Source organism: Laccaria bicolor, genomic scaffold (assembly GCF_000143565.1).
Source record: "Laccaria bicolor S238N-H82 LACBIscaffold_60 genomic scaffold, whole genome shotgun sequence".
NCBI lineage: Eukaryota > Fungi > Basidiomycota > Agaricomycetes > Agaricales > Hydnangiaceae > Laccaria > Laccaria bicolor.
The window spans coordinates 38,495-49,875 of record NW_001889931.1 but is presented as its reverse complement, the minus strand read 5'-3'; the positions used below and the strand labels follow the sequence as shown (position 1 = coordinate 49,875).

At 46.8% G+C, this 11,381-nt stretch overlaps 3 protein-coding genes across 3 annotated transcripts; all 3 read left to right on the top strand.

The window, feature by feature from the left end:
• Nucleotides 1-3,946: 3,946 nt before the first annotated feature.
• Nucleotides 3,947-4,261, top strand: LACBIDRAFT_314315 (uncharacterized protein; the record flags this gene model as incomplete). Its single annotated transcript, XM_001888922.1, has 3 exons — nucleotides 3,947-3,960; nucleotides 4,013-4,109; nucleotides 4,163-4,261. 3 exons carry the CDS (start codon nucleotides 3,947-3,949, stop codon nucleotides 4,259-4,261), a joined length of 210 nt encoding a protein of 69 aa, XP_001888957.1.
• Nucleotides 4,262-4,601: 340 nt separating this feature from the next.
• On the top strand, nucleotides 4,602-4,929 carry LACBIDRAFT_314314 (uncharacterized protein; the record flags this gene model as incomplete). The annotated part of the gene is made up of 1 exon (XM_001888921.1): nucleotides 4,602-4,929. The coding sequence occupies one exon, from the start codon at nucleotides 4,602-4,604 to the stop codon at nucleotides 4,857-4,859; it is 258 nt and encodes an 85-aa protein (XP_001888956.1). The 3' UTR covers nucleotides 4,860-4,929.
• A 519-nt stretch (nucleotides 4,930-5,448) lies between these two features.
• On the top strand, nucleotides 5,449-11,304 carry LACBIDRAFT_334158 (uncharacterized protein; the record flags this gene model as incomplete). The annotated part of the gene is made up of 24 exons (XM_001888920.1): nucleotides 5,449-5,463; nucleotides 5,570-5,577; nucleotides 5,601-5,873; nucleotides 5,938-6,066; nucleotides 6,087-6,449; nucleotides 6,506-6,663; nucleotides 6,710-6,768; nucleotides 6,834-7,091; nucleotides 7,141-7,348; nucleotides 7,529-7,542; nucleotides 7,587-7,877; nucleotides 7,925-8,039; nucleotides 8,124-8,158; nucleotides 8,215-8,580; nucleotides 8,637-8,830; nucleotides 8,879-9,041; nucleotides 9,095-9,243; nucleotides 9,297-9,473; nucleotides 9,603-9,688; nucleotides 9,744-9,923; nucleotides 9,975-10,107; nucleotides 10,133-10,153; nucleotides 10,507-10,910; nucleotides 10,964-11,304. 24 exons carry the CDS (start codon nucleotides 5,449-5,451, stop codon nucleotides 11,302-11,304), a joined length of 4,140 nt encoding a protein of 1,379 aa, XP_001888955.1.
• Nucleotides 11,305-11,381: the final 77 nt, after the last annotated feature.

The window sequence follows — 11,381 nt, the reverse complement described above, 5'->3', positions numbered from 1 at the left end:
CTACCCTTTGTCCATCCGCGAATTTTCCCTCCAATCCAGCCATTCTTGCTATATATCCAAGAACTGCACTTGAGGAAGACCAAGTATTGGCTCTTCATACCTCTAATGTTGTAAATATACTAATCCTCAAATCTAGGAACAAGTTGGGAAGGACAGGGAATAAGGAAATGGAGAGAATGAACTATTTAAAACTCCATTGTAGTTCCAGAATGGGGTAGGAATGATCGGTGCAAGAATATTTTGTTGATGAGGTGTCTCAGGTGGGATTGGGGCCGGTTTCACGGACATTGAGCCATGGAAAACTCGAAATTGCAACCTCTATTTCTGTTTGATCTACAAGACGTGTCGCGCGAAGCGATCACATGACAACTTTTTTTTAACGGGCTGTCTTGAACCGTGGGAATAAATGCCGTGAGAATAATCTACGCCCATGTTGCGGGCGCGTTTGAAAGCAGACTCCATATGAAATTGATCGACTATCATCAACTTCATATCGGAGTCTGACATCGGGAGACTAGAACATGCCTGCGGTACCTCAAGGCCCTGCTGTCAAAAGCGACGTCATAGTCAAATCAACTTGAAGACAATTCAATTGTGAAAGTCGAAAGGCCTACGTAGGGGACAGACCGCGTGGTAACTATGCCCGGTCATGCTCCCCTTTACAATTGTAATGTACTTCGCACTCTCTTCTTATATCTACCGCGGAGGTATAGGCTACCACCCTTTCCAGTGTGCATCGCTTGTGATAATATTTGAACTATTCTTCTCATGTCATTCTCGCCCTCCAACCCTTCTGGTTCGCGCTCTCTCTTCACACTTCCTGCAGAGATTCAGCCCCCCTGGAGCTGGCCACCCTTCCCCCAAATCCTCACGCACATTCCTCATCTTTTGTTCATTCGTTTGTAACATCTGACTCACTTCCTCCGAGTTGCAATCTGAGTTTAGGGCGCATATATCTATCAAGGGCCTCTGCTACCCTGGTTAATGCGTCCCTGTCAGTGTTTACATAGATGGTTTATTGGGGAGCTTGCTCCCCTTTGTGCTGCTAACCAACTCCAAAATGTAGATGATGACCTAATCCACAAGTAGTTGGCCGTGTTTACACATTGCACAGCATGGACACCCCGTGCGAACTTACTGATATGTGCGTAATACTCAGGCCCTAGGTTTTACATTGCACAATTATGACATGGATTCACCTGAGTATATATTTTATGGTCAAATATGCTATAAGATCTATCAGCAATTTTTGTATATACAGTAGAAGTTCTCATAGTGCATGATCTATGCATGCATAATTCTCATGAAGCATCACATTTGGGCTCTTCCCATGTTGGTTAGTCTTGGGTTTCGCATATCGCATAATGCATAACATTTTGAGGGCAAATATGCAGTATGAGATAGAATATTTTGGGGTTAATTAGGCAACACTGACAATAATTTAAGTGATTATTTTGTAAAAAATTTGAGATAAGTCCTTTATCTTGGGGAGACCATGATTGAGTGCTATCTAATCAATCTTTTGCTAGAAATTTTGCTGTCAGTATATGTTAAGTATTTGTCTCAGACATGTTCAAGGAATTTGAGTCTGATGACAAGAAGGAGGAGGACATCAGAATATGTGAGTTGAGGAGTTTAAGTGAGAAAGTGGAATGCCTCTCTCTCAAATATGAAGACAAAGAGACCTCTCTAGACCTCTCTCAAAGCCTGAGGGTGCTCCAAATCCAACTGAGGAGGGTGGAGACAGTGAAGGCAAGGCAGACATCGCTGAACCAGCAGAGAGTCACACTAGAGTCACACAATATGTCACGGTCACATTTTGTTACACCTATCTACACTGACATAAATCTAATAATGCATCGGAAATTGGCCCTTCCCAGCGTTATGCGTTATGAGAACTTCTACTGTATCAAAATAATTGACTCAATAAACTCGGATATATCAAGGTCCCCATCTAGTCTGCGAGGTACTTGCATACAAATTCGTTCTGTTAGATGTGCAGGTGGATTGCAGGTGGAGGTACGCACATTCTCGTGCCCATTGTCTTGGTCTTAAATATGGGAAAGATCGCAAAAGGCATCATTTGCAGCCATGGTGCCATGTCTGGAACCAAAAAGATGCCCGATTTGGACATAATTCTCAAAGCGGTAGTCCCATCAGACCCTACCTTCCATTTCAGAATTTATGTCTATATCCGGCTTATTGTGAACGAATTAGGCATCTTTTACATGTGACATCTTGCTTGGGTCACACGATTACTAATACTAATTCTGCATGCTCAACATCTATCTTGCTTGTTACTGCACCAATTTCCGTTGTTGAACATGCAAAGTAGCACTAAAAAATTAGGCCATTGCAGAGGTACTCATATTGAGGAAGAGCACAAGGCAGGAGATGCCAGATCACAAATAAAAAGTAAATGGAAGAAACATCTGTAACCCTCCATGGTGTCTGGTTCTCACCTACTCAGGATCCTAATTTCAAAGCTATGGCTCCCTGTTATCAGGAAAGGCCAATTGTAAGAATAATTTTTATAAAATGCATGAGGACTTTGAATTTTTTACCATAAATCAACTAAAAAAAAAGAATAGATAAAAGGAGGAAAATCTAGCAGAGGATTCAAGCACCAAGCTATGCTGCAGAGTTCTTGAACCATTTTTATATATTTATAATGAGAGTATGGGGAATCAACATCACTAACAGCCCTGGGGAATGAAAATTTGGATCGAAGTAAATATGTCTGCACTCTCAGCAACAGGTATTGCATCAGTTTCCTTGGCATCCATGTCCTCAGGCATGGTTATATATGTTGGGTAAAACCTCTAAGTTTACACCCAGAGGAGCCTTCAGCAGAGAATTTCTCCTATTTCTTTTGGCCAAAATGCACAAGGTAAATTTTTACAGTAGAAAGCACAACTAGGATTATCCAGTTCTACTTCAAGAAAAAGGAGGTGCATGGCCTGCATTGATTCTGCAAGAGAGGATCAGATGTATGCATGTGCAGGAAGAGGTGGAAGGGGAAAATGTCAATTCTCATGAATTCTTTCCCAATCTATTGGTTTGAGTTACTTATATCCATACTTTCTGGTGTTTATAAATTTCTAAGTGGTGGTGTGAGATTTTTGGTGCATAAATATGCAAATAGGAGAGTAAGAGCAAATATATTTTTGAGAAAAGAAATTGCAGCCTGCAGCAATTGAACCAGAGACCTTGCAATACATTATCAGTCTTAATCAGATCTTTCCATTGAGCTAAGCCACCCTTTAAAATAACATAATTTATAGTGCACAAGATATGGAGTTTTTGATTTTTGATTCTTTTTAAAATTGGTTCCAGACATGGCACCATGGCCTCATTTGCAAGGAACTTCGTCGTGCCCGTAGGAAGGCCAAGTTGATGTTGGTGGTAAGTATTATAGCATCAGAGCTGCATCTACCTACGCCGATGACGATGAGATTGTGTCTTCGAAGAAGAAGGGTGTTTGCCCTCATAAGTAAGTAATTAAAAAGGACATTGACCAACATCATCTTAGACTGTTCGCACGGCTTGCCATCTGCTTCTCACCACCATCCATCCTCCTCGACAATCGACTCCTCAACATTTCAAGCATCGCCATCATTGTAACTTGTTCCATTCCTTGTTTTCTGTCCAGGGTAACATGCCACAAAGGGACACGTCTCATCATCAAGGATAATCAACGACCATGTGGATCACTAAGAACCTCCTGCAATTATGCAGAAAAACGACGAGGAGTTATCTTCGGTTAGGTCAGATGGTCATGTAATGCCGCAACAATATCTTAACGTGTTTTGTCAGGAATTTAGTGGTTTGCACCCAAGAAGGACCCGTAACGGACCCATAGGTTTAAACAGGGTGCAAACCTTCAAATAAGGGACTCCGGGAGAGGTACCACAAAAGTTCCTTCAAAGAAAATGACCTCTCCGCAATGGCAAGCGAAGGGTGGGTCAATTTTGATCCTGGAGTCAATGTATTGGTCTGACTTCGTTACTAGGCCATCTCTTTTTCCGAACATCAAGTGCGCTGGGTCTGGTGGTCAAGGGGATATCAAACCCAACGGAGATTTGAGAGCAGGGTTACGATTTCCACCAGTGCGTGTGCTTCACATCTCAAAAAGATTTTGACTCATCGGAAGTACACTCAGCTGTGGGATTTCACTCAGACACATCGTGTGCCACACGACTCGGACTGGACGCGTCGGTTTCGGTCAGGAACGTACCCCCGGATCGAGAAAAAAGCTTGACACTGGGGGGAGTTGAGCGGCATCGCCCATTCAGGCATGTATCCTCTGGACAACATCCTAGAACATCCTACTCACTTTTGACCTGATGTTATTTAGGCCATGGCATTGACACCTCTTTTAAACGCGAGGTTGGCCTTTCTTCTCGTCAGCGAGGACAATGTACTAACCTTGACCAGTCTTCACCCAGCGCAGCAGAGTCCCGATAAATCTGGCACAAGAAAATTGCGCGGGACATCGCCTCATGCTCACCACAAATTAGAGCCAGAGGAGGATTCGTTTTTGCTCGTAATCCAAAAACCAGCCCTTTGCCTTTCTGGAGCCATTTCCTCGGCTGTCCGACATGAAAATCAATTCTCCTCCTCCAAATTGTCCAGATGACAAAGAGCTGAAGGCCTTCCTTATGGCCATGAATCGCCAAATGAAGACTGACAAGAGTTTATTTGGAAACTCCAACGGTCTTCCTGTGGCCATTACTGTGTCGGCCGGAGATATTGTCGATGACTTGTTCCACAATCCTGGCGAGGAGTCGAAATTCATGCAGGGGTCCACTCGCGGGGATGCTGAACTCACGCTTTTGTCTAGTCATAAAGACGATTGATTGTATGTTGGATGTCTTGGCTGCTTTCCCCCAGCCCACGTCCTATATTTCTCGGCGGCCTAACGCTGGTTCGCGGCCGCGATATTGGTGTTTTTGTTGGCTGGTTCGTTTTTTTTTTGTTGATTCCTTCTGGGTCGTTGACTTTGAATCATCAGGGAAAATACATCTCCCCTTGTCACTCGTGTCTCGGCTTCGGTCTCCTTCCGTGTTTCTTCTGCAGAGGAGGGGCGAGTGAGGATGGAGAGTTCCATTGTTGCAGGTTCTGCCCGCCGTGTCTGATATCTTCGTACCGTACTCTTGTATTCCTGTCTTCATGCGCGTTTGTAGCCAGTGTGTAGTTGTGCAGTCTTTGTGGTTTTGTAGTCGTGATCCCGTTGATATCTCGTAAATCTTGCCAAAAAATATATTGTGTTCAGCTCTTACAGTTTGCGTATGGTCCTATGATGAGAGACGAACTTAGTATACCAGTCGTACAATGTTTCCCTGGCATTTTCCATAAATAGCCTATTTCCAATTAATCGCATGCGAAAACATAACTTGAGGTTGCTGTAGAGGTCTCAAAACAGAGGTGTATGGGCTAATACTTTGCATGGGATCTCTAGAGGTATGTTCCTTACTATTTGGCTATAATTTGAGGGAGAGGGAGTCTCGCAGAGTAAAAATCAGAAGAACGACGATTGGTTGCTCGCTCTGAGCTCTCATTTTGATAGTTATTAAAGTGCGTGCTTACTTTCCCAACAGCACACCACAACATCTCAACATGATTTTTACCTCAGGAGAGTCAGAATTTTCAGGGCTTCCCTTTGGTATATTTCTCTCCTTCTTAGGTTATGAGCTGCCCATGAAGAAAGGAAAATATCAGACGGAAGTTAAGTGTATCCATGTTTGGTCTTGCCTTTCCTTGAACTCAATCATCGTCGTTCCAACGTCACCTATGGGGCGTCCTCGTCTGTACAACACTCCTGAGGAAAGGCGAGAGGCGCATCGGCGCTCTTCCAGAGTATTTTACCATAAGTACGTTGTCTCCTTGCCGTGATGACGCTGAATATGACATGAAACTCTTTTTTCTATTTGATAGTAATCGCAGCGCCCTCTGCAAAACGCGGCGCCGCCAGTACCGTAAAAAAGTCAAAACAAATCAGGATGTTCTGAATCCCTCTGAACCCGAGAATGGACCTGGCCCAGGCGAGTTCCATAATGAAATAACGTGCGTCTTCTGCTTATTAGTCGACGAGGGTTACACAAGGTTCTCTTCTGCAGCTTGGAGCGGAAAGCTTTCGTCGAGGAACGCCGGATGCATCTTGTCAATGTTACCAATGGCTCACCCTTTGGATATGTTGATAAGATCGTCAAGGCATGCATAAGAGCCCCAGATGGTGCGATCGGCTTATTGACGGAGGCGGAACACATGTGGGAACAATCTCTTTCTCAGATCTGTGACGCCCTGGCCGAGATCCTTCAAGATTATGGTTGCAGCGAGGAGTATAGGATGGCTAACGAGACAGCCAACGAGTACCGGAACCTTTTAACTCTTTTGGAGGACGTTCACGCATCTGCCGTAGTTCAAATCCCATCGCAATTTGAAGATGGGTATCATAGAGGTGTTTTTGCCTATCAGTCTGAATACCGAGCTGGACCTCTTACAGATTATTGATCTATTGCCTCAACTACGTTAATGTACACCTTTTGACCCACCCCCGAATACGCGTGATTGTTTACTATACAGTTGCAGCCACAAAATTAAGGTTTGGCGGGTACTTCTACAATCGCCCTCTCGCTCTTCACACATACCTCAATGCCGAAGGTCTCTCTCAAGAAAAAACCCGCTCCTGCTGCTGCTATACACCCAGATTGTTTCTTGACGCTAGGTGAACGCCGCCGGAAAATGGAGATGGAAAGGAAAAAGCTGGTGAGATCTCGGAGATACTTTACTCCATGTGCGCTAGACCCTGACATCGCGATCGATCTCCCTAGATTATCGAGCCAACGCCAAGGGCTCCATCCGCCAGCGACGTCAAGTGTGCCTTGAAAGCCAAACAAGATCGCGTCTTGCGCCTTCTACGGCCCAGCTTTGCCTCTGCCATCAGCGAGGGAGAAGCGGAGGAATATCTTAAGAAAGCGTACCTCGTTTGGTTTCTTCGCTTTCCTGAGGTAGAGCCGGAAATCAAGGTTGAAGAAGCATTCAAAGACAACCCTAATTATGAAGCACACATCATCAAGGCACGCGAAAAGGTTCGTGTTTCTTTCGTTAATCACACCCTTGATGCTGAATTCCGCCCAGCTGCTTAGGACGAAATTGGGATGGTCCACTTTCCTCTTCCCTTCGCGTGCCTCCAAACCGGACTTAGAAGAGGGAGCGACTACACAGTGGGAGAAGGAACTAAACGCCGCCATTCAAGAAATCCTGGACGAACTTCCGACTGTTTGGAACCCAGACAAAGATGTGACGTTCATTAAGCTTGAGCATATCGTCGTGTTGTCAAGGGCTCGTGAGGAGGGGAGGTTGGAGGGCAGGAAAGAGGCCATGGACGATGTTTTTTAGTGCCTAGTATTTTACAGTCAATGTATATTTGTAGCCTTACTTACATATTCACTAAGTCAAGGGCGAAGTGCTCGCCCTTGACTTGTTGAAACGGTTGTGGGAATTAAATATTATTTGCTTATGCAAGTCGACCTTGCTTCCGTAAGTACAATAACGACATGCGGGGACGACGCCGAAACGGAAAGAATTATGTGGTCATCCGCGACACAGATTTAGGCGAAGGCGACATCGCCATTCCACAAGCACGCACCGTTACTCTTTCAGCCAACCACCGCCGTATTCAGCAAACCCCACGCTCCCCTCAGAAGTCTTGCCGTTTTGCCCAGCCAGCTCCTTGTTACCACTGGAATCCAAGTCCTCAGTACGACCTGCAAGAGTTGGATGAGAGTTTTCAGCACGCCCACATCGCAGGGTCTACATCAGCACAAGCATCAGACGTGGCCGCCAAGGTGGCTTCTAAGCGATATCCAACCTCGGTAAGTGTTATTGTCGTCATTTCAACTCCATTCCCTCAATTGTGCAGGATGCACCTCTTCAAGAGTGGTCTGGGAAGACCAAAGAAGACCCCGGCTTCCGGGAGGAGTTCTTATTGGAGATGTTGAGGTTAGAGGGCCGTGGCGACTCGAGGCAGGGAACCTGTATGTCGTGCAAAGGGCCGTGTGGCGTGTTCCGATGCGACGAATGTTTGGGTGGGAGACTGGAATGCTTAGGATGTTGCTTAGCAAGGCACAAGGACCTTCCGCTTCATATCATATGGGTATGTCGTGTTGTCCTTTCATCGTTAGAGTGGCTTTGACTGATTTATTTGAGTAGAAGTGGGACAACGTATATTTTCAAAAAATTTCACTAAAAGCTATGGGTTTGCGCGTGCAGCTGGGCCACGTCAACTCACCGTGTGTCTTACCGGTTCCTGGGCATCAAGACTTCATTGTCTTGCACACAAACGGCCTTCATTATGTCGCTGTGGACTTCTGTGGTTGCAATGAGCGAATCCCGCATCGTCAACAGCTCTTGCGGTGTGAATGGTTTCCCGCAACCGTCTATCAGCCCCAAACCTGTGCGACATTCCAACTTCTCAACCTCTTCCACATTGTTACTCTGACGGGGAAACTCTCGGCGCATGAATTCTATAAGTCGCTCGAACACTTAACCGACAATCTTGATATCAATGTTCCCAAGGTGGATGTTCCCCCAGACTAACCTCGTGATTTCGATTCCTAACGACCTTCACCTAGACGCGGTATAGGGCATTGATGAGGATGATCAGAATGTGGCGTCATCTGAAACTCATGAAGCGCGCGGGTCGGGGGAACTTGGCTAACGGCCTCATCACAACGCAATCTGGTCACCTGGCGGTTGCATGCCCTGCGTGTCCGATTCCAGATGTCAATATACCTGAGGATTGGAAGGAGGCCCCACTGGAATTAAAGTCAGTATCACTGTGTCTGTCCTGTACGTACTTCTCAATCAGAAATAGGTTTCTTTACCTCCTGATTGTGGCGTTGGACGCCAACTTCCGCCTGAAGAACTTGATGCGATCAAGTATTGCAAGGGATCCGGGTTTACATACAGGCCTCGCCTACTTCCCTGATGACGAACCATATCGGAAGCACATCTTGAAGTACGCGTCCCAAAAAGATGTAAGTCACCTCGATACTATCTGACTGCCAGGAGGTCTGACATGGCTGTACAGATAAGCACCTGCAGCGGCTTCAAGACCCTAGCTCACGCAGAAACGAAGTTCTCAGGAGGAATGCGCTCAACCGGTGTGGGAATGTGCATCTGTGCTCGACATGAATTTGTTCGAGCGAATGGGGTTGGCGACCTCCAGAAAGGTGAAAGGTACGTTCTCAGGCCAACCCTGCATGTCATGCGATGCTCATCGTTTCCCTCAGGTTTTGCAATATGGACTACATCCTGCTAGGTGCACTTGCACCAATCACATTGCTCGCCGTCTTCGTCTCCTACGACATTGCTTGTCAATTCAAGCTCAAGTTCCGTGACCGAATGGCCGAGTTGCCCAAGGACATCCAGATCCCCGACAATGTTTCCATGGACTGGGGCATCCCTAAGTGCCATTGCCCGATGCATAAGGTGCCTTGTCAGGCACCACATTCTTTGAATTTGAAATCAGGGGTTGGTTGAACAGATGGGGAAGGCATTGAGCGGAGCTGGGCAGAAATGAACCTGGTAGCAAATAGTACTAAAGAGATGGGACCGGGCTCGCGACATGACACCCTCGACGACCACTTTGGACATCACAATTGGCGGAAGAAAGTTCGTTTGGGTACGTTCCATCACGTTTTCAGTTTGTTTTACAGCTTGATGAACTCTCTCGTTAGGTATAAGTTTGCACACGCGGTTACTCTTGGCGATACCCGAGCAGAAACGGCAACAGAAAATTTTCGAAGATTTCTCTGCGTCCCTGCGAGATCAGGAATTCGTGCCGAAATGGACGAAAATGGTGAAGGAGTGGGAAAAGGACGCATCAAAGCCAAACCCCTACCTGTCGGTCGTTGCTAGTAAGTTCGTTCGTTGCTACCCCACGTGCGAAGTTGTTGATTGGTTGGTAGATGCTTCTCAAGACGACGTGAAGCGGCAGTTGCTATTGGAGGAGAAGGAGTCATTGAAGGCGGGCATCCCGCAAATCCACGACACAGGTCCCACATTGTTCATCACGATGGGCCTTTTAGTCGAAGACACTCAGTACGTGGATTTGATGTATAGCCAGGACCTTGCCAACTCATTTATTGTACGTAGACGACGGATTGCATGGGATGCTCAGGCTGAAGAAGAACTCACGTTGAGCCAGGGCAATGACATCCACCGGCGGCGGCTACTCCTACACCGACAGCTGAAACAATTCCGCAACCTGCAGGCAGTGTACATGCCCGTGGCATCATTAATGATGGCCCAGCATGACGAAGCACAGAAAGCCCTGCGAGTCGAAGAACACTCTCAAGACGAAGTTGAGTTTCAATTACTCTGGCTGCCTTCTGCTCTGCCCAACGATCACAGGCTTCACAACTGCTGTGGAAACCTCGTGGACATCGAAATGAAACTACGCCAAGCCCAGTGCCACGACACCCTAGAGAAGATTTGAAGCCTGCAACGCGGCCGCCTATCCTTCATCGGTTTCCGCAACCGCAACATTCGTGGCCAAAACCCTAACACCAGAGCCTCAGAAACCATCACGCGAGTTGAAACGAAGTGCATGGCCCTCGCTGTCAAGTATCGTGAAGCGCGAGCGGCATTGTTCAAGCTAATAGGGCCAGGGACCTGGGAGAACGAGCTGAGGGAACTGTCGCACAAGGACTTGACCACCCCAGATGGGACCGAGATCAGCATCGAAGATCCCAACGACGTAATTGGGCCCGACGGCCGGCAAGTCAGCAAAAAGAAGAGAAAGATAATTGAGCGGAATTTGGGCGAAGGTTACCGCTCTGTGTCGTGGATTTGGATGCGTGCGCCGGTAACGGGGGGTGAATCAGATGCAGTGCTGCATGAAGGTAAGTGGACACTGTTTTGTATGTTCCTCGAGGCTGATATTCTTTTGTTACAGCTGTGAGGATAGAGTGGGCAAAGGCACGAGCACGGTATCTTCGCTGGTCCGAAGAGGTGCAGCTGTTGAAAGAGGAGATGAGGAGAGTCCGAAAAACCCTAGACTGGGAGGCTCGACAGTGGGAGGGTTGTACGGAGTCCTGGACAGTCAACGCTGCTGTAACAGAAGGTATCAAGGGTTATGCTACGCGGCAGGCGCAGGTGCGGAGAGATTTGCTTGCCCATTTTACGAGGATGTGGGACAAGCCACTGGTTCCTGTGGTGAATGACGAGGACAGCGGGGAGGCCCCTCTCACGGCCCTGGACCCTAGTCTTGAGATGTTGGTGGAGGAGGAGGATTGAGATTTTGGAACGCGACTTTGTCCACGATCGGGCTTTTCGGGCAAGAAAATATTCTTTTTTGCTTATTTATATCTATT